This window comes from Malurus melanocephalus, unplaced genomic scaffold (genome assembly GCF_030028575.1).
Source record: "Malurus melanocephalus ecotype Western Australia unplaced genomic scaffold, MMel_1.1 scaffold_100, whole genome shotgun sequence".
Taxonomy (NCBI): Eukaryota; Metazoa; Chordata; class Aves; order Passeriformes; family Maluridae; genus Malurus; species Malurus melanocephalus.
This window is the reverse complement of record NW_026623332.1, coordinates 1127752-1151543: the sequence shown is the minus strand read 5'-3', so window position 1 is coordinate 1151543 and position 23792 is coordinate 1127752. Positions and strand designations below refer to the sequence as shown.

Here is a 23792-nt window from a genome sequence, read left to right as displayed (position 1 = left end):
TTGTTATCAAGTTATGATGTATGGCTTCAGTATCTAAAGTAACTGCTTTACCCGCCTTAATAAAACTAAGATAATAAATCTGAATGTCCAGCATATTGACTTTTTTTCCCTCTCAGTCCTTCCTATTGAAATGTGATCTTAATGAATAAGAAACCTGCAGTGATTACTTCACCCCTTGACCCTCTTATCTTACTATCCATGAGTTCATTGAGCAATGTTTGGCCAGCAGAGAAGGGACTGTCTTGGAATGTTTAGGAAAAAAGTTTGTGTGGAATTTCACAAGCGTTTCAAACCACAAATCAGATTTCTCTGAATTGCTACTCCACATACTATCAGAAGAGGATTTCTGYGYAGGACTCCTGTCTSGTGAACTGGTGGATGGAAACTTCARTTACCTCTCCTGCATTGTTTGCAAACACAAACTTCTTCAGGGTACCTGTAGATGTTGCCTAAATCCTCACCTGAAGGAAACAGTGTTTCCAGCGAAAGTCTAAGGTTGCTTCATGGGCATTACACAGACAACGTGTTTTAACCCCTAAATAGGTCTCTAGAAGAAAAATACATTTTGCTTTATAAAATAGTCCTGTTGTAACTAATGTAACAACTACAGCTGCAATGGCACTGCTGAGATCTGCACTTAAAAAATATTGATCACTGTAAACAAGCCCTGTCTCTGGCTTATGTTCTCAGTRTCAGCTTTAACCAGTTTATAGCGCTTTCTTGCAAGGAACAAAACTAGGCTGCTTTCTTTCCTAATGAGACAATTATTACTACACAGGTGTCATCTCTCTGAATTCCTGGAGGTGTCCATGTGTGCTTCCTCAAACTGTGTTTTGTAGCCTAAACAACCAGAGCAGCAGTTGAAAAACAGTGCAGCAGCTGATTTTTACAACTACAGAGCAAGTAGTGGATGTTGGTATGTAAAGGCTGTGATCAGAGATTCCTATGAGAAAAAAACTATCAACTTACTGTTATCTAGTAATAACTAGTAACTGCTATGTGCTTTGTTGAGTAATGAAGAAATGTTCATTCAACAAGAAGTCATCAAAAAATGTATTATGCCCTTTGGAAAATCTGTAAGAAACAATTTGAAATCATGGCACAAAATRCGACAGGAAAAAGGAATTGTTTCAAACAAGTGGATGGAGACAGTGCTGGCCTGAAAAGCTCTCTCATCCTCTCATCCCAGAACACTRGTTTGTCTCTGTTTTCCACTTGGAATAATGGCTTTTTTTAATAAACCAGTATTACTATTTTTCTTTCAGGTCCCTCCTGATAGTTTTGTGTGATAATGACAACAAAGACTTAAAACTCCTCTGGTTTTCAGTTTTACAGAGCATAATGTGTGCCCTCAATTTGAGTTTGTCCCAGGAGAATACGAGAACTGCCCATTAATACTGTGGCCAGGGTGGTGGCACAGTGTGCAGTGGGGACACTGCCAGCAAGGCTGCACCAGAGCTGAGAGGGGCGCATGGATCTCACAGGTTAGGGAAAACTTTAGACCAGGCAGTATGAATGTGGTTGGATGTTCATGTGGCTGTAAAACTTGGGCTCCAATATACCCTAAAATGTGTCTTGTGGCAGCTGAGGCTGAGGTTGCCTATGAAGTCATGAATCCAGGCACTATTAGCTTTTTCCAGAATAMCAGAAAGTGCAAACATCAGGAACACAATGGCATAGTTCCTGTATTAATSCCCAAAGACAGATATTAACTTCCTTCAAGAATATATTTTACAGGGTTCTCAATGCCATTTAGTAGAAAATAAATTTTTTCTTCGTTTCCTCTGGTTGGGTGTTGGGCATTTTATTTTTGGTTAATTTTGGGGGTTTTGGGTTGGTTTTTGGTTTGAAGAGACTGATGTGGCAGTGGTACAGCTGCTGACTGYGGCAGACCTGGTAACTGAGTGTTCTTAACATTCAGGTGCCTACTTGTAAAAACCCAATGGGCACACCTTTTACTGAATAAGTAAATATAGGAATTGCTGCCTTATTCAGTTATTCACTCCATAYGGAAAAATGCACAAATGAAGTTGAGGACAGGAGAAAAAGGCTGATCCCTTGCAAAGCATAGAAGAAAAAACACACAACACTCATTTCAGAACRTTGTAACAAAATGATCTAGTGAATTTTATTTTGGGTAACAGCCAAGAAATCTGACATTTTGCCCAATATGGCTTTCTTCTAAAATTAAAAAGTTGCATATACCTACAGTTGAATCCACCAGCTACAGAAAATCTGATGTATACATTTTTMATCCATGGCAGCATCTCCAGAATACAGCTTTCAGTGGCGTTTTCAAGGTGAATTATAAGATAGAAGTTYTTTAAATGTGCATTTAGAAGATTTTTATATTGTTTATATGAAAACATACAAATTTTTCATTTATACATATAGTACATATAAAACTCATTATAATTAGCAAGTATCTTCATCTGGGTATTTACCTTTGTGCATATAGCAAAAAAAGGATGCAGTTAGGGCTTTAGTTGAAATATTAAAGTTCAAGACCTTTGTATATGCTAACTAGAACCTTATTCAAATAACTCAAACATATTTTTTCCTGCTTTTAAAAGATAAAGAGATTCAGCTTAAAAATACATTCATAAAACAAAGACAATATTCTCCCTGAGACTACCAGTGTGAGTTAATTTGTGGTAATCTTTGAATGAAAAAATATAAAAAAGACAATAAGCTCTGGTTTTCTCTATGCTGCAACAAATTTCTCGAGCAACACTGACATCATAAAAGGTACAGACTGGGGAATCATGCTCACTAGCTGAAAAAACAGTTTCATATATCAGTTTGGGAAGAAGAAAAAAAAATTTCATATAGACAAGGGAAGGTAACTAAGTTTTAATGAGAGAGCTGTATCTGTAGTATGCACTAATAGGAAAAAGTTAGTTGTGTAGTTGATTTTTGTTTGCTTGTGGCTTCTTTTTTTTTCATGTCAGACATGAGTTGTATCCAACGCAGGACTATATGCTTAAAATGTAGATTTTTGATTTATACAGCAATAACTAGTACTGTATTCTAAATATTTCAAGCATTTGTTTTTGCTATTATTCGTAAAAGAAATATACAAGCTGTGGGAACAGCTTCTGCTTAAATTCAAAGATAAAATGTTTGATTATAACTAGATGGTGAAGTCTCATATGCAATAGGTGAGGAGTCAACCCCCCTCCCCAATGAACAGCTCCTGGTTTGTGGCCTTTTTCATCTATCAGAATCAATCTGCTCTGAAGGTCAGCAGCTACACTAGTTTTATTTAGTGTTCTTCCTTTTAAATGTTAGACAGAGACGGTTTTTATTTAGTGTTCTTCCTTTTAAATGTTAGACAGAGACGGTTTTTAAACTGCTACAAAGTAACAGATTTGGGATGCATTAAACATATCCTGCCAAAATTGAAGAGTGAGAGATATATACTTTTTCCTTTACAATTCAAGTTGTATTTATAGTAACCATGCAATTATGTTATTTGGGGGGGGGAAAAGCATTACCTGAAATCAAAGAAAACACATTTATAGGAAAAAGGGGGAAAGCATTATGTTTGTTCTACCAAAATTTATTATGTAATAATTACAAAGTTTAAAGATTCTTCCATGTTAAATAAAAATAATAGTTATAATTACACATATTGTATAGTACCATGTCAGGTGAATCCAACAAATATAACATGAAATACAGTGCAGTTTCAAATCAGAAAGACAAATACTTTCTCATTCACAGTGTTTGACAAATTACGGGAAAGCTTGTTCACATGAGGGTTTACTTAAGGTCATGCTCTTATAAACAGTCCACAYCACGCTGTGCCACAAAAACAAATCATCTCTCAGAACGTGAAGTATCGGGCAAACCACTCCTGGCGTTGTGGGTCTGGTGAAGCCACTGGTGAGGCATCAGTCTGAGGAGGGCTAAATTCACAGAAAGAAAAAAAAACAATTATCCAACCACTAAATGAAAGGTACAACTGTTAGGAGAAGGAAAAAAAAACCACAGAGAATATTCAATAAGGAACACAGTCTGTTTTTCCATGGATTAATTATCAGTGTACCTTGGAACATGATTWAATGTCTCCCTACAGAATCTGTGATCATCCACTCCATTGGAGAGCATCAGCAGCAYGGACAAGTCAGTTCAGAAGCCACATTACAGGGTGGGCAACTAGTATTTTGGAAAACATAATTTAAAATCTCATAAATAGCTGTAATTTTCAGGAAGAATAAAAAGAGTTTTCTTGGAAAAGCATGACTGTAGAAGGTCCTCTTTTAGCATCCTTTTCCTTARGTAAAGTTAATTTTGAAAAATATGATGCGAACATCATATTTGTAGACATGTGCTAACAAAGACTRGCTGGCAACTGAACAGAAATACACACCACTGTAACTTAACACCCATCACAAATGTCACTTGCAATTGTTGTTCATGCACACACTTAAAATACAYTAAAATACTAGAAAAAACAAACTGCTGTGCTGCAAACAATATTTGGCTCCTCTTTGAACACTTAATCTCACAAAATGAGTGGGAGAAAAAAATATAAATTTAATTATTCAAGTTCCTTTATCAGTAAAAAWTGGTAATAAAATAGTCTCTACTACAGGATAATACAGAGCACAAAACAATTTGGAGTGAAAACTCCGRCATCACAGTCCATGGGGTCATGCACATGCAGGTTTATAGAAATTTGAGCAGACTCATGCACATCACATGCACAGGGAAAAAATTAGCAACAGTACTTTTTTTTAAAAAAAAATGTTTTCTTGAAAAATATTGTTTATCCTTATCTGTTTTAGATTCTATTATTTGTTTCCCTTTATAATTAGCAGTTGCTGGGTATGTGATCTTTTGTGTTAAACCAAAGGAGAGWGAAAACAACCAGCTGTGGAACCAGTAATTACACATGGCTTTAAGCTGGCAACTTAGAGGTAAGAAACCAGCAACTACTAAATACAGAGTACAGCACTTCAGTGCATTTAATACGTGGGCACATCAAGCTCAAAGATTAAAATCCTGCCTCTAAAATGCCATTYTGAAGTTATTCAATTCAGTAGATTATTTTGTGAGAGAATTACTTGAGACTTTAATGCTGGTTTTGATTACTGGAAGCTCAGCATTAAGCACCCAAGCCTGAACATTTCCTGTTGCTGTAGTAAGGTTATTCCTATGAAACAATTTCATATAGGTGAGGAAAGAGGAAACACAAAACATTCACCTAGCACGGAAAATAATTTTCTTACACAAAAATCTTTATAATATTGAATAAAAAACCCTCCGTGCTAGTATCAATTCCTAAATGAAAATCAGTAAGTAACACAAACATCTAAAACAATTGTTCAAATATGTAAACAATTGGAAGCACATGAATTCTGTTAAAGTATTTATAGGGGTTTTCAAAGTTCAAGGCTTAGGAGAAAGTGAGAGAATACTTCACACTTCAACAAGGGCTACAATAAAAAGGAATACTAGAAAGAGGTTATAATTATACTGTAAAAATAAAAAACACCATAACGGTACTTGTACCTCTGAAAGGCTGATAAAGCAAGTGGGATTCAGCTCAATAAGAATGCAAAATTTTCCTGAGTTAAGCAAAAAAAAAAAAAAAAAAAAAAAAAAAAAAAAAAAAAAAAAAAAAAAAAAAAAGAAAAAAAGAAAGATTGGTGAGGCAGTGCTCACCTCAAAAACGTCTTGGGCTCTTTGGGTGGCATTGGCTGTGGTAGTGGTTTGCTGCTGTTGAACTCAATATCGTGGATGGGTGAGTTAGGAATGGGGTCCAGGCGGTTTGGATGTCCATTGCCCACCACTCCGCTAGATTCCAGAGCACTTAGATTGGGGACACTCACAAACCTGTTTGTTGATTTATCGTTCTTCTTCTTTTGCTGCATTAAAAATAACAAACATAAGGAAGGCTTCTTGCACCAGGACAGATGAGGACATTGGCTGATTTAGAAATTTTATTGGTGGCTGGTTTGGAGGCTTTTTTGAAGGAGAGGAATTGGGACAGATTGGCCTCTTTGTAGTTTTCTGTTTGCTTTGATCTGAACTCCACAGCTTTTCACAGAAAAATCGAGTTTCTAATCAAGATGATTAAGTCACTATGACTTAGTATAATAATTAATGAGTATACAATATGTGATCTTTCAATATAACATTTTGGTTATATTGAAACATTGGTTCTATTTAAACATTGGAGATGACAATCTTGTGGAAAATTTCCTTTCAGTCTGTTAAACCTTTCACGTTTACTTAAATCTTTTCTTCATTTCTGCAAAACAGCTCTGCTATCAAATGCAATTACAGCAAATTTCAATGATGAAAAAAGTGGATCTCTCCAACAGATTTCACCTCATTACGGAGGCACATTTTGGTAACTGGACCATGAAACCTAGGGAAGTACCTACACTTCTTTCACAGCAATTATGCCCTCACGTCAGCAAAGCATTACAGCAAKACAGCTGAAGATAAAAATATTACTGTACAGAAGTCTGTAATATTACTGTACAGTTTGTTGCAAAAGGGAAAGGCCTGCCTTTGATGGTAATACAGCTGCCACTTTTAGACACCAGATGGCACAACTGAACATTTTTCTTTTATTTATAATACTCACTATGCTTCTCCTGATAGTATTTCAAGGGACTCAAAATATTGAGGAAATCTATTTTTATTCCACTATTTTACATTGCAGAACACATCATACAAAGGATTCAGTACTCATCCTCTCTGTTTTTATAGATATTTTCACGCAGCAGAATGTTTCAAATAATTATCACTTTTTAAAATGGCTGTGTGACAGGACATGGTGGGTATTTTCTGGCTTCTGTCACATTTTTCATGTCCACAATAAAATGATAATGTTAAAAGYGCCTTATTTCCAAAAATAGGTCTTTTTGACATACCCAGAGCAAGAATAATTCCCTTGCTCAGAAATATAATGAATTATGTATTAWTTGAATATATAATAAATAATTTCTTTCACTTACTTATACGCAACCCTAATGAAGTAGCTAGGAGAAAAATCCCTTAAGGGCTTATAAACYACCTAAACTTGAACTAAATAAAGTGAAAGAGAAGAGGAATCTCATGTTGTTTCTACATAATATTTTCCAGCAGAATTCCACCTGAAATGGGAGAGTTGTTCTATTCAAAGGTGGGCACGAGCTCAGACGGAGACAAAGTCCTATTGTTTGTTTGTACTTTCTTCTCTTTAGCTCTCTGCTASCATTGATTTCAGTGTCTGATCTCTCCAGGGTTGGCAGATGCAAATGCTACTAATTGCAGACACGCACTCATGGATGTGTTTGCCAATACACAATTAGAATACCTTGACAATTTAACAGAAAGCTATAATAGAAAAMAGTGTGTTTTAAACATCATGGTAAAAGATCATCAGCTACAAAGGATTAAACTAAGACTGTCCCATACATTTCTGCAGGAGTAGCTGAAGAAGCAAGAAATAAGAAGAGATAGTTCGGTAAAAGAAACCAACTATATGTAAAATACACTTRCAAGACAATACATGCTGTAATTAAAACAGTGTATTAAACAAACTGTAGTTAAATCTGTGTGGTCCACAGGTGGCTCATTTCTGGAAAATGTACATTATCCACGTAAGTGCTTATAAAAATATTATGATTAATATTATCTGTAAAACAATCTGTGCTTTTGAAGCAGTCAAATCTGGAGAGAGAAAACTGTTTGTATTGTTTCCATGAAATTCATGCAAAGTATTAAGAAACTTTAGATGTAATAACATAATACTATATTAAACAAATCCATTACAGGAATTAGAGAAGCTCTAATACATACTGCATTAATATGCAGTAATTTTGCATTAATATGCAAAACCTGCAGTAACTCATAACTTGTCTTTTTTTTTTTTTAACAAAAAAAAGAAAAGAGAATGAGATTTTCAGTTTCTTTGTAATTCATTCTCCAATAACACAGTATGTGCTTTGACAAAAGTAACAGTCCACAACTCTTGAAATGAAAGATCAGAATGCTTTGGCATACAAGACACTTTTAAAGTCTAAACATTTTAAGTGATAGAAGCATATTATAAAAATATATGAATTATCACTATGGAAATCTGATGCTGAAGTACTTTTCCCAAACACTACGGATTTCACACGAAACACAAGGTTATATACTAGATGGTTACATTTCACATCTTTATAAATGGGTGGTTCAGACAAACTTCAGATATTTTCAAACAACTATTTTAATTGTATCTGGAAGTCCCGGTATTATCTCTAATGGGACCAAACTAATTTCTTTTATGCAGTTAGCATAAAAATTAGGCATCCACAGAGAAGCTTAAGAGAGCTGCTGGGCTTGTGAAAATCATAGAATACTGACATTTTGCAGCASAGTTTGTGCAGAAGTGTGAAATATGCTGATTTGATGTGGACTGCAGTAGGGCTTGGCTAAATAACATGTGATAAATAACATCTGATCTCAAATCATGGAGCCAGACCTTCTTTTAAATAACGTGAGCTGAACCTTGATCTCTGAAGCTCTTGTGCATCTGAGCTGCTCAGATTTGCCTCTGGGGTTTTAGCCTCTGCTTCAGAACCTTCCTGACTGCTTCTGTCTCTACAGCTGGGACAAATCTCTTCCCGTTCCATGCAAGTGAAATAACCTATGGGTTATCACAAGGAGGAAGGAAATGTCAGAGGACTCATTCCTGAAGTGGTGAAAAAAAATAGTATTTAGGTACCCTGCCACAGTCTATTCACATTCCTTATGAAGGAAAGCTGCTGGCTTTTGAAGTGACAGGAAGGTTACTATGCCTGCATGTGCAGCAGCCTTCCATGGCTGCTATTCAGGAGCACAGAGAGAACTGGAAAAGGTATTGCTGCAGTGCTTTCACTTGGAGAGGTGGTGACAGTAACTGAGAAGGCTAGAAACTGCTGTCTCTTGCAGCCTCCACTGTCCATACTGGTTACTCACTCCACTTCTCCAGTTTTACTCTACACCTTTCTGCCTTGAGACTCATTCCATGCCCTTCTCAGATGCTTCCCCTTCCCCTTTTCTCCCTTATTGCCTTCATTTTAGTGTCCCTGTCTTTCTAATGCTCTTCCACCCTAAGCACTTCCCATAAAGTGCAAAGTGCCCTTGCACTTTCCAAAATAACCAAGAAAAATCACAAAACTAAAACCAGTTGGGGTGTCACTACTCTCTGTTGCATRGTACAGTTCAGCCCTCTGTTGCCTTTCTGTCACTTTTCTATTTTAAATATGCAGTTTTGTGATAAGGAACTGTTTTATGTCACACGTGTCAAGCAAACCAGGGCAACAGCATCAGTAGATCTCTCAACGACACAAAAGAAACAAACCTACACRAAAAGAAGTAGAGACAAATGGAAAACTATGTTCCTTCTTTTGAACATGTTTTTTAAGAGTGATTTATATAGATGCAGGCACACGCACATAGACATATATCGCTTCTTTTCACTATATCTTGAGATTTTTTTTTCTTTACTTTAGCAATGAAGTCCATGGAACATACCTTCACCAATGGGTTAATAACACCAACATTAGGGCTTGCATTAAACATTTTGTTGTAGTTAGTCTCCCTGTTTACTAGTTCCAGCTGATAGAACTTTTTGTCCTCCTAAAAAGAACAACAGATAGAAACTTCTTTTTATGCATTTTCAATCAGTGGCCAAATCTGCCTTCAAAATGTTCTCAAATAAGTTAATGCTTATATTTTAAAATAAACTGGTAATTCTAAAAATTGCACTTCATGTTATTATGTGGAAWCATCTAAATAATTTCTATTTACAYAGTTTTATGGTCCTGAGAGTGAGCATAAGCCTARTGGATTATACACTGTGAAAGAYTCAGTATAGTTAAATTCTGATCTTWAATTAACTTTGATTTCCTCATTCCTTCTTGCTTCTTAAYCAGGATCTAATCAGACTAACCCAAGTGATCTGAATTTGGGAAGCTGAGTGGGTAGGGATATCTGGTCATAGAAACCTCAAAGAAGAGACTATTTCTTATAGAGCTTACTTGGCTGGCTTGTCCTAGGATTGGAGRCAGGAGACATCTGATAAAGTAACATACCAAAATACATCCTGTAATAATGTATTGTACTTGATCRTGAAAAACTCTGCATCTAATTGTTTTACTATTATGAGTCAGTAGAACCAGAGGAATGTTAAAGAATATGAATAACATGCTAGCAGCATCGCTTCCTTAAATACATTTCAAACACTTTGAATCAGATTAAATTTTGTATTTGTCAAGATATTACACCAAGAGAGCATAGAAGTCTTACAATCAATTTCTTTATGAGTTGGTCCCGCTCTGCAATTAGGTCTTTCAGTTCTGAGATAAGCTGCAAGTCTTCTGGTCTTGATTCTCTGTTTTTGTATTTTTCTTCCATTTCTTCTAAACTTTATAGAAAAGAAGAATACCCCTTTAGCCTGATCCATTGTTAAATGATTAAGTGAATAATCACATTTTTGATTAATACAAAAGAGAGTTCAGGGAGCAAAAACAGAAGATTACTTTCTTATCACCCTAAAGGAAATGAATTTCTATGTTTTCCTTCAGCTTTGGATAGTTAAGAAACAAATAAAACCAAAACCACCCAATAACCCTAACTTTTGCTCCAGCAATAATAATCTAGGCAATATTCTAAAAACTTAACATCCTTTCTATGCATGCACTACTATATTTTTGAAAAGGGCCACTTGGAAGTCAGGCTGAAAATAACACATTCAAAACACAGTATGAAGAGAATTACAGAAAATATGCCTAAAATTGGTTCTTACATAAAATATAGGGACTACATAGCATTATATTTAATATTAATACAAATTTTAAAAGCTGGCAATTCACTTTCCTAWTGAGGAAAATCAACAGGATCTTTAAAAAAAWATTTTAATAGAAGACTACTCTGAATGAAGATGCATTTTAGTGACACTGAAGAAGACCGAAAAAGCTGAGAGCATCTTCCTCAGTTCACGTGGAACATACTGGAACAGAGATACCCAAGAACACTGAAGACTAATAGGTAACTAACTCCTCTCCACAAAAGCTACTTAGTCTACCATTAGAGATGAAATAAAGGAATGAGCTGCAAAACAAAAGGAATAACACTTGGATATTAGGGTATCTAATGTAACAACTGATAAACATTTGAAAAAAAAACTAAGAGAAAATTTGAAATGCCTGGTGGGAAAGCATTAAAGGAGAGAAGTGAAATAAGCCAACTGAGAGAGAAATTGTACAAATAACTGCATAAATATATTTTTTTCTTAAAGAACAAGTTTTAAAGACACGACAATTTGAAATGATTGTGTCTCTTTTAAACAACTAAAATGCTTATGATGCTAAACATAGTTTCAAAGGAAAGTACTAAAAAAGGTATCTCACATATTCAGCCTTCATGTAGATTAGTGAAGCAAGTTTCAGAGCAGATTCAGGAAATTTAACAAACTTAGTGAAAAATGAAAAAAAAATCCAGTCAAACACTGAGAAAAATCTATGAATTAAATTGTCTAAATCTGGTCAAGCTTAATTCCACAAGAATTAAACAAACTGCAGACACCTGGAAGCAGACAATTTTTCACTTCAGATAAATATTTTCCCTTCAAAAGCAACTACGTGATTTTTAGTTTGAATTGCAGCTGAAAAAGCAGTTAGTATTAAATCATATTGATAACCTTCAAATAACCTGTACATCTTCTGAGGAGCTTATATAATCTATTTACATAAAACAATATGAATGAGAACAACGTGATTGTTTTTATTTGCAGAGAAGACATTTGACTCAGCAGAACAGAAATAGCCTCAGCTGGCTTAATTTTTGTGTATACATTTTATGCTGGGTTAAGCTATTGTATATAGATCCCCAGAGTATAGTACRTAGTTACACACAGCTGTCATTTTTTTTGCAGATACTTCAGGGAACGGGGTTTTTTTTTTGCTATTTGAAATTGGCAACTTGTAATTTAAAGACTTCAGTTGTAGAGTCTAATTAATGATACCCACTCTTAATTACTCCAAGACAGAGTCTCCATTTCACATTCATGAGGCCACGCTTTAGGTGAGGCTGAACCTGGGAACAGTTGCTTGAGGAACAGCACATAAAACTTCTCTGCTGTGGTTTTTTGTTGTTGTTTGGCATTTTTTGTTGAGGGGTGGGGGTTTCTGTGTGTTTGGGTTTTTTGTTTGTTTTTGTTTTCTGTTTTTTAAGGGTTTTTTTGTTGTTTGGTGGTGGATTTGGTTTCATTTTGGGTTTTGTTTTGTTTTTGATTTTTGTTTGTTTGGTTGTTATTGTTGGGTGGTTGGTTGCTTGTTTTGTTTTTTTAAATTTACTTTTCTACATAGTTTCCTCTTTGGACAACTTCTTGTTTCAGTGTAAACAGAGMAATAACACACCGAAAAACTGGTCAGGGCACCCTGGATGATTCTTACTGACTTCAGGCCAGTGGCTGCTACCTCACAGCTCTAAATTGARCAAGAGCCAGAAAGAGGAAACCAGCTAAACTCAGCTAATTTCTGGACACTGAGAAGAAAACAGCTTAATGTGAAAACCAGGGTAAACAGTAGCAAAACAGTTGATGGCTGCTCAYAGGCCTGTTTCTCATACAAGATAAATGCAGCAAACAAGAGGCAGCTCACACCTAGTTTACTGAATGGCATTGGTACCACATTTATCAGGGCCTAAGAGTGYTCATGTGGACAATTACAAGGGAATGACAACTAGAATTTTATATCCATTTTATTTGAAGACAATTTCTGAGGGCTCATTATCCAGAAAAAGCTACATGCATCTTGGCTTTATTGCCCATTTGTAGATGACACTTACTTAGAAAAGCTTCCTATCATAAACTTAAAACCAATTCTCTCTGCCATAAATCTTCTGTGCTGCAATACAAATCCCTCAGTGACAACTTTGCAGCAGGAAGCCCTCAGTGTGCTATAAAACCTAAGCCAGAAACAGACCAAATGGTCAGATGGTCAGTCTCTGACCATCACAGAGATAAAAAATTATGTGGAAGACAGGGAAACACTGGCTGGAYGACACACAATTACATCATTTCTGCCTAGAGGTGGTCTAATCCCTGGTGGCATTTTGACTCAGAGAAACTCTTAAGCCTTCTGTAACTCTTATGCTCATACAATYCATTGCAAACACTGATTTTGCCCATGCTACCAAACCTGAAAATGTTTGCATCACTCATGCTTCCATCTCACTTCTTAGTGGAAAATTTTGCCCTGTTTATAAACTTGTGTTCGCAAAAAAGATGTACTAAAGTTTGAGAAAGGAACAGTTAGAAATAGTGTTTTCTCCAATTTTCTAGGAACAGATTTAATACCTTTCCTACCTAAAATTTTTTTGGTCTCAATTCCTTAACCATTTATCTCACTGAATTCCCCTAATGAATACAGAATTGTGTTGCCTAAAGAATGCAAGATTAGGCCCCACACTTTACTGAGGTATTTGTACATCTGCATCWCTGCAGTATCTTTAGGAGCTTATGGACACCAGAATAAACTAATCACTCAAATGCAGCTACATATAAATTTTTTTAATGCAACAAAACTTACGAAATTTGTAAAGCTGAATTAATTTCCTTGAGAAGTTCTTGGGTCTTATTAAAATCTGCCAGCATGCTTTGTTTCTCTCTGAWGTGATCTGCTGTCAAGACATCCAGCTCTTTCTCATGTTTCTTGCTTAAATCTTGCTCATGCATCCTGTTTAATTTAGTTTTTGTTAAAAAAAGAGTTATTCTAAAATCACACTTTTTTGTTCATCATGATTTTCTGCYATGCTTCTAATGGCTTTTACATAATATCAGACAACACAGAAGGAATTACTGATTCATCAAAACCCACTACTTACTGTTCTCCAATCTTCTAGCTTATTTCATGGAAAATAATGCATCTCCTTTAATGCTTTTTAAAATAAACAAACATAATGAATTTGAAAAAAAAAACACCAAAAACCAACACTTGAGTGAACTGCTACTAGAATATGCCAAAATGTGTCACTGGAATGCCACTTAACTGTACACCATAGCCGCTAACTTTATTASTAATGGGCATAGTTTTTCTAAAGCAGACTAAATGATATGTAACCCGACTTGATTAAGAGGATAAATTTAAAACTGTAAATGATAACATTTTTTAAGTAAAACAGTAAGTGAAACAATATAGGTTTGAATTTAGAGTGGAAAAATTCATACCTGATCTGTTGGCTGGATTCACTGTGTATTCTAAGAATTTCTTTCCCTTTAAACTCTAATTCCTTTGTCAATGCACTTATATTTTCATGAAGATGCAGAATCTCTTTGTCCAGTTCAGCTATATGATGGTCTCGGTGTCTCAGYTCATCTTGTAGATCTGATATTCGGCATAAAAATTCGTTTTCCTAAGATATAAGCAGCAGCAGCAAAAAGTATTTTAGATAGACTTGTCTCTCAGAAGTGATGACTACAATACTTGCTCTTGGAATACAACAGCTGAGCAGAATTTTCCATCCAAYAGATAATTTCTTGATGCTGACACAAATTATAATCATAGCGAAGGGTTTTTTTATTGTGTACAAGTACAAAGGAAGAAGAAATCAAAGTTACATAATAAATTATTTCCACTTGCAAGRAAAGTTAAACCCCATGATTATCACTGCCTGTTAAAATTGGTGTAATTCATCACATTTTCCTTTTGCCTACACATACAAGGAAAAAAAACCAGGATCACTAAGACCAGAGCTTGGGCATTTCCCTTTCTCATCAGCATATGATCCAGATTACAGCCCCATTCAATGGGAGAAAATTGCTYAAGATGTGCAATGCCCTGCACTAAGACTGATTCAGAAGTCTCTGATCTTACAAATATATACAAGAGTCATAAATATCTTGGAGCARAATATGTGTTAAACAGTTAATATTATATTTATATTGTGTCCAATAATCAGGAAAAGTTGGTTTTGGTTTTTTTTTTCTTTTTTTGCATAAGAAATTCCAATGGAGTTAACATCTGGGAAACTCAGCTGGAGCCCATTCCAATGGTTTTGAAAATGAGTCTCCTTGGTTTAGAAATGTCTGTAATTAAAACAATTTTTTCAGAGTTTTCTATTTCCACCTATTCCACTTCTTACAGTTTCACAATAATTAATGACCATACAGTTTGCACAGAGAAAATCAGCAGATATTCCAAAGTAGTTTTATGTAAAATAAAACTTTATGCTTTAAAGGGGAACTTGTATTCCCCTTTATGCCTCCAGGGAACATGAATATATCCTAGTGCAGGAATTTCATAGACCATCTTTAAGAGCAGACCATTAAAAATAACTACATATGTCCCTATATAAAGACTATGTTAAAGTTATATGAAAAAGCAGAGKAAAATTTACATCCACACATTTAAATATTTCAGAGTACCAAACATAATCATCCTGATCAGACCACTCTGCATCTTGTTCAACTTTGATCCTGAGCATTCTAACATAGGAAACTTCAGAAATTGCTTGGCCCTCAGTATAACCAAAGCTTGTGTTTAGCAGATCATTCTACTGAGGCCAAAAGTACACATCATTTGGTTGGATCAAACACMTGTTCTTGTAATTTAAACCTTTTTTTCTGACATCTCATTTAGGTATCAGACCCTGGGCTTAAAAAACACAGGACTGAAATTATACCCTCCTAAATCCTGCATGACAGCACTGTGKTTTTGCCTCTGATGCTAACACTGTTAAACCAGCAAGAAAGAGCTAAAAAAGGGCTCATCTTCGACCATCTCTGTATTTGTGTAAAGGCTATGCCAAAAAAACCCTGTTTCCTCTGTTAATATATTTCTAAACATACTCCTCCTCCTCCTTGGTGCTGGAGTGTAAGTAAATCAATCCTGAAAAGCCTATTATACAGGCAARGATAAAAGTAATTTTCTGGTCCTCTTATTTCCAGGAGTGTGGCTTTCAATGGAGCTTAAACTTTGAATTTTTAGGTACTAGTGGAAAAACTGACCATGTATAAAATGAGAAATGAAAGATAAAAGGTGAATGAATCGGTTTGCTACTGAAAGCAAAGGTAGCTCATGCTGGCTTTGGGGAGTATTTGGTGGGGGYATTTTGTGCGCTTTTTTCTTAAGTTTGAAGCAATTATTTATTTGATTATAGCAAGTACTTCTGCCATATCGCTTMGCCTTCAAAGAGAAACAGCTTTTTCCTTCCTGCTGGCAGCTGAGGATGAGTATAATTTTGCAAGAATGGGCACTTGCSTCCCCTGGCAAGCACAATTCTGAGGAAACTACCTTGATATGGGAGCCTTTTCTAGGCTTTGAACAAAGTTTGTAGAAGGGAGAAAAAGCTAAGCAAGCAAGTTTAGGAAACTGTTAGGAATGTATTAGCTGCTGGTGCCAGATGATTTTGAAGGATTCCATGTTTGTTGTTTGTTCACAACAGTTCTTGCCTCCAGCAAAGAGAAAAATGAATATTGATCATGCCATTTCACAGTCAGTCACCAGCCATGGCTCCTACCTGTCGCCTGCCGATTTCTATGCTTCTTTCAAGCTCCATTTTGGCAGCTACCAGTTCTTGTTGATGGTTGTGCCTCAGYTGGTCAATTGCTGCTGCGTGTTGGTGATTGAGCTCTGAGCGCAAGGAAGCTGGTTACCATGAACAAAAGGAAAAGTTTATTTTGGACACATTTACATTAATTAACAGTAACAGTCCAGCTCCATCCARTATTGCTGCTGACCTAAAACACACTGTTTACATCAGCTAAGCAACTCTCCTGTATTCTACTCCTGTTGCTTTCGGAAAACATTCTCCATCAGGAATTTTGGTCACTTACTTCTTCCAAAAACACCTTATGGGTAAGGTATTTCAGAAGTGAAGAGTCTAGAYTTACCTGTTAAAGCTTACAGTGATTTTAAGAGAAAAACTTAGGTCAACACTGAATGACTCCCAGAGACGCTACAGTGTTATACTATACACACACATAYACATGTGCACGTATATTTGAACAAGCAGAAATAATAGTTTTGGACCTATCTCCAAATTTGAAAATAGTATACCTAACATAGCTTTTCCTTCATCCTCCAGYTCAAATCGTAGAGTCTGAAGTTCCTGTTCCATCTCCAGTTTAAAGCCTTCCATGGCTTGTTTATGTGTTTCTTTCAGTGCATGAAGTTCTTCTGAGTGCTTCTGTTGTAAACGTTCTTCTAATTCCTAAAAAAATCAAAACTGACAAAATTCTATACCAATTCAGAGAATTTATAAAAAATTACACAATAAACAACTGGAAACAAAAAGCAGGCATTGGCATACTCTACAAAAATGTTCTAATATTAGTCGTATTTTCTTATCCTACTATATTTTTTCTTTACAGTGGTTGATGATTACCAAGATTACCTGTGCACAAAACCCGTTTGGTTCACAACTGGAAAAGAGAAAAAAATCAATCCATTGATATATCTACAATGGCCATCAACGTAGTAAGGTGCAAATTCATAAATGGGTTTAGTGTGCACACAAGACACATTCGGGGACTTCACTTCTCTAAGGACACCCATGTTTACACCCTGTGGAACTGTATGAAGCATAACACCCCTGGTACACATCTTCTGGTTTCATTTAGAACAAAAAGAATTCACTTTGTGTGCTCAAAGAGCAGTCTATGACATGAACCGAAGTACAGTAAGGRCACACTCTAGAGCTGAACTTAAAATACCTTAAAGTACCCCCTCCCCCCATTACATACCATGCACTATCAAAATTCCAATTTTAAAGCTGGTTTAGCCAATGCTTTAAAAAAATCTTGGCTGGGCCATGACAATTATCTTRCAAGTCACAGAACATAACTTGTGCAAATTTTAACATAATGACAAYATAAAATACATTGCAAAGGAACCCATTGACAGAAAATACATGCAAAATTACTGTAATGAAAAATTATTACTCAAAATCCAAACAAGAATATAATATTAAGGGTAACARTGTCGATCTACCGTAAATAAATGCACATGTTGATAATAATTTTACACATATACATGTACACATCTATATATGTGCATATAAAGCAAGACATGAAACAATGCCAGTATTAAAGATGATTTTAAACATGTCTCATTCAGATTTAACTGGAAAACTATTACAGTAGTAATTAATCAGCTGAAAAGGGAATTTAGTTGTTACACAGATACTTCCTTTATTAATTCCAACTGTCTAAGTAAAATGTTAAAATAGCAATATTCTCCATAGAATTTGGAATAACCATATGAACATACCTTTTGTTCTTGTTCTTTTGTTTCTTCCATGTTTTGGAAGGCAAGGATATGGGCTTCCTGAAGTGACTTATGCCTTTGCTGATGCTCTTCTTCCAATTCCTGGATCTCCTGAGTCAGTCTCTGTCGCTCCTGACTGAACTGGGCTTGTAGCTGTTGCAAAGAGCTCTGTGACTGGGAAAGTTGCATCTCCAGATTCTGCTTCAGTAAGGAGATCTAACCCACAACAGAACAGCAAATATTCATTAGTCATTAATACTAACACCAGCTGTAAAGAAGATATTCAAAAGAAGAAAATATTTGAAATTTTAGTGCCAGAGYGTTAGCTAAAAGACCGACAAGCAATGTCATCCATCTACTGAATTTGTTGTTCATGTTATGTGATATACAATTAGAGAYATAATAATTATATTTTAATGGTTTKGTAAGGRTTATCATATCAGTCAATCCATACYGCAACACTATCTGGAATGCAATTTTYAATGGCCAAATTATCAAAAATTATTTTGGTTTTATATAAAATATCAATAAAAATGACACTATCAAGATTTGAAATCAAACACTTGATTTCAAGTGTTCAGGGGAACACTTCACGGGACCACCCATTCTCCAAGGATAATCCTACACTTGGAATASGTGAGGGCAGCCTGTGATATCTACATTGATTTTTATACATTTTCTAATGGTATGGTCCTACTTACTAGTGCTTTTCTTATTTAGAAATAAATGGCAGCATACCACTCCACATCTTAAATAAAAAGTAACASTTTTACTAGTTCAGTAAGACTATGAAAGTGATTTTTATGCTTGTTTCCAAGATCTAAACAATCTGAGTCRCAAATAACTAATTTTCTTAGAAATACCTGAATTTACATACGATGTTTTTCATCCAGCAAGTATTATAGTACACTATGTTCCTTTTTCAGTCCCATCTTCTTTTTATAATATATTATAATTTGTTCTTCACATTAGATAGCATCTTTTCAGACTGAAAGTACTAAATCTGTATCCCTTCCCATACAGGGGAGATAGCCTCCAAGTCTGGAAACAAGATTTAGCTTACAGACAATTTTGTCACAGTGACTCAAAGGAAGGAAATAAAATTGTCAAGTGWCAAGGAATTTGAATCAGTAAGGATATTTCTCAAGCCTCAGAGCATTACATAATACGGAATTATAAATGAGAGCCTGATAGTGTCATTTGATTCAGCATATCTGAAAACTAATTATGACAAATTTGTAATGACATTGCACATCAAGTTATTGAGTTAGAGAATATTAAAACCCACCACTTAGCAAGAAATTAATAGCAGCATACCAAGTACAACTTGTAGCATGAACATTGTTGCCATACATGTGGGTTAAGWTTTTTTTCAGAAGGACAAAGCTTAAGCAGATTTGAAAGAAAAAAGCTACAGAAATAAAAACTGGCAGTAAAACRAAAGAAAACAAATATCAAACTAATTTAAATGAAATAAGCATAGCTCATATTTCAGATTCACTAGGTCTTTGTGTCTGGGCATATACATTCTACCTTTAACATACACTGCATAAACAGTATTGTACTTCAGATACCTTTGAATATTAGCTACAATTCAATGAGTGAAGCTCTACACTACATGCTCCAAATCTATTACTAAGTACATTAAATATAAATTTCACATACAAACTGTACAGTGTCAGACCAAAGTTTTGTTTGATCTCTGGCCCTGCCTCCAGCAAAGGGCCAACCAGGATAACCTTGACAATAAAAGGCCAAGGCATAAATGTAGAGAGTTTGACTCTATAATAGTCTACCTGGGACTGGTAATCTTTCTTAAACCAGAAGTAGTATTTTGGAGTARATTTATAGATTAAATAATAACAACCATTATCTGAGTCCATAAAAGCTTTTAGTATGCCCAATATCCTGTATCAAGTTCCACGCAGACATGCCAATTTGRCATGATGATCTCCAATATGGAGATCATAACGGAAAGGGGTCAAAAGAAATTCTCTTTTCATTTGCTCTATTCTACTCATGTCTCTATCACTCTCCATCATTTCCCTGCTTACACCCTTTGCCATACTGAACTGTTCTGGCTTACTGAATTGGTCCTTGTATGAAAATTATTTCACATCTATGACCACCCCACTTTTACCCCTTTTCTACTATTTTTTTTTTAAGATTCAGACACCAAAACAGCACAAGGTATTTGAAATGAGAAAAAAAAGACGGTTTTATGTAGTTATTTATATGGTTTTACATGTTATGTTCTCTGTTCCTCTCCTATATTCCTAATGTGTACTTTTGTGACTCCTACTGAGCACTGAGGTGATGTTTTCATGGAATAATATATCATAGTCCCCAAACCTACTCTGTGGTGTAACAGGTAAAGGTAAGGCTCATCCTTTTACAGAAGAAGTTACAATTTTTTCCCCTTGTGTATCACTTTGCATTTAGCTAYAGTGAATTTCATCTGCCATTTTATTGCCAAGTCCCTTTGCCTTCTACAGCTATTCTATAATTCTTCAGCCTCTTCTCCACCTGAATAAGCTTTTATAAGCTGCAAAGTTTTYCACTTTACTTATCAACAACCTGCAAAAGAAAATATTTTGAGCATCACAGTAACTCCAGTGATAATCTACCTTCACTATRATAACACTTTCTTTAATACCTGTATGTAGTATATACATACTACATTTTTTCTCTTGACCCRTAGAAATTCACTCCACTGAAGTGGTGAGTTTGCACCATTCACCTGCAAGCATGGCCAGCTCTGAATTTGCATATATGCATCATCTTCCAGTACCGCAATGTGCTACTGTTTTCCTTCTCCAGGAAAAAAGTAAGCTATTTTACCTCAGCTTCCCTTTGGTCTGCTCACATCCCCATCTAYTCTAATTCATCCCACGTTCACTGCTGGGCCCTTCTCTCCTTCCCACCTTTCTGTAACCTCACATCCACCTCATCTTTCTCTTCATCTCTAAGCTCATTCTTACCTGTCCCTTTCATCATGTTTCTGTCCCTCAGGTTTCTCACCATTTTCCTTTCCCATTCACTCTGGCCACCAGAAGGTACAATTCTAGGGGAAGTCCTGCTCAGCCCTCAGAGCTTCGGGTAATTTAATCATCAAACTTTAACAAGCCTTTCCTGATAACAGTCAAATGGAGTCAACCATGAGAACTTAGGCAAATTTTCATTACAATGACATGAAAAAATATGTATTTTTGGTTTGAAGTTTAACCTCTAACTTAAATTCTTGCTCCAAATTCTGACAATTATCAGTACATAATTTATGARCATGTTGATCACTGGCCAAGGGCAAAACTATTTTGTTTTCATTTCTATCTTAGAAATACAGAAACATTTCAACTGAGATGACCAAGAGAGGTCTGACATCTGGCCAGGAAGTCATCTTRAAAGAGATCAGGACTAAGCAAGAGCAGTTCATCGTTCCACCAGATTAAAGTGACTGCAAAACCACAGCCTGAAATGAGTCAATGTCTGGGATGTCTGTTTGCATCAACAGACTATACAGAAAACAAAGGACAATGAGGATTAAATGATTCTAGCAAGCAAGTCAGATTAGTCTACCCTTCTAATAATTTTTTTTGATGTTTAAAAGTACAAAAAGAGTTAGAAATATGAGTCTTTTTAGGAGAACATATGATTTTAAATATTATTCTGATTGTTCAGTGCATATGCTGATATCCTTAAGAGCACATTTTTGAGTACATTAGTGCCTCTTTTTGTATGTCTTTGGACCWCCCTTTGTACACCTCTGTACTGAGGATTCAAAAGAAAGCAGCTCTAAACACTATTCTCTGAACAACTAATAATTTTTCCCAGGTTTTCAGCACATTAAAAACATCAGTGAGAACAAAAAAAATAGAAAGAAAGAATAGTTTGGCTACACTTACAACTTGCACTGCAAAACTGCAAATTATAATAGAGCATCAATTCCATGCTTTGTAGGAAGCTCTGCAATACACGTCTGCACTGCCCACAAGCTTGCTTGCGTTAACAATGACATAAAAACGCTGCTCATGTTATGACCACATACACAGTGTTTGATGCCCAGTGATACRAACAGTCACACAGATGAGGGGATGCAGTACACAAGCTTTTGATAGCAGCACATATTCTCGTCTCAGATATTACCACGTCTCTCATTTCATGGGCTAAAGCTGTAAAGCAGTACTGCAGGATATGCAGGTTGATCAGTGCAAGCATGCCCTGTTCACGAGCTGTAAGTGCAAATCACTTACATTGCTGATAGATTTATGCAAAGCTTCACCGAGACAGTGCCGCTATGAAGGAAAGATCACAGGAATAAAGGGAAACATTCAGAAATCAACTAAGTAAAAGAAAAATGGATAAGGAAGGAAGGGTAAACATAGAACAATAATTATAATTTGATCAGAGAAAAAWTAATTGAAAGCCATCTGGAAAAAATATGAATATGTTGCTTTGACTTAGTATATAAGCTACTGMACACAGAACAGAATGATGTGGTTTACCATGTTATGTTTCTGACATACAGGATAGCATTATCTCTTTAACATAATGTTACTATATAGACATATATTACACAGCTGAACACTTTTGAAGTTATCCACTTGTTTTCTCTTCTTCTTTATGGCAAAATAATTTTGAAAGGAATCATTAAGTACATGAACAGACACTATATAAGGGCACAATTAACAATCAGCTGTGTCTCTTAAATATCTCAAGCATATTAAATACCTCATATTGAAGATCAAATTTCACTGCTAAAGGGCAGAAAATAAATTTAGTCTTTAATGAAGACATATCTCTTGAAGTACTTATTTTATCTATCTTAAAATTCAAAACCAAATGGGTATATAAAGTCCATTCCTGCGAATCTCCATCAATAAAATGACTTAATGTACCACTTATACTAGTGTTGATTACCAATGAAAAGGAAAAAAAATCCCAACATATTGCCAAGTAAATGCTCTATGAAAATATTATTGATCATACAAATAATACACATCATTCATATGTATATAAAAAGGCCTGTGCGTTTATATATATGAATCATGTAGATAAGCACACACGCATGCACAGAACAGAGTCATCAGAAATTAAGTGAGAGCACTTTCAAACCCAGCATGACCACTTTCCCTTTTTGGCACAGGTCAGTCAAGAAGATGGCTTTCTCCAGGAGACAGCAGGTATTCTGACACCAGCCTGAAAGCTTATAGGTGGGAACTATTATATAACACTTTGCCAAAATACAAAACAAAATCATTATTCATTCTCAAGAATCTCAAAAAAGGCACAACATAAAAATACATTATCACGAAATATCCAAAAAGAGCTTATTAAAATTTTAAGTTATAAGCATTWATTTTCTATGCAAGAGTGGAACACTAGGAGGCATCATACTCCAGCAGACAATGCAAGAGACTGGCCTCTAACAGGTCTGATTCCAACACCAAACTTAGACACTGCCAGTCTGAACAAATCCACCGAATTTTTCTGTGCTTCCTTTCCCATCTGTTTGATTTCTTTGGGGGGGAAATTGTTACAAGCAAGAATGATCTC

General features: G+C 35.5%; 1 protein-coding gene across 1 annotated transcript in view; it reads right to left on the bottom strand.

Moving 5' to 3' along the window:
• Nucleotides 1-3306: 3306 nt before the first annotated feature.
• FAM184A (family with sequence similarity 184 member A) overlaps nt 3307-23792 on the bottom strand; it is a 73642-nt gene continuing 53156 nt past the window's right edge. The window contains exons 10-18 of the mRNA XM_057368978.1: nt 18243-18455; nt 17031-17184; nt 16492-16619; nt 14201-14385; nt 13563-13709; nt 10279-10396; nt 9505-9609; nt 5674-5876; nt 3307-3911 (exon numbers count right to left, since the gene is read on the bottom strand). Coding sequence (XP_057224961.1) covers nt 3830-3911; nt 5674-5876; nt 9505-9609; nt 10279-10396; nt 13563-13709; nt 14201-14385; nt 16492-16619; nt 17031-17184; nt 18243-18455 — 1335 coding nt within the window. The 3' untranslated portion in view covers nt 3307-3829. The remainder of the gene's footprint in view (nt 3912-5673; nt 5877-9504; nt 9610-10278; nt 10397-13562; nt 13710-14200; nt 14386-16491; nt 16620-17030; nt 17185-18242; nt 18456-23792) is intronic.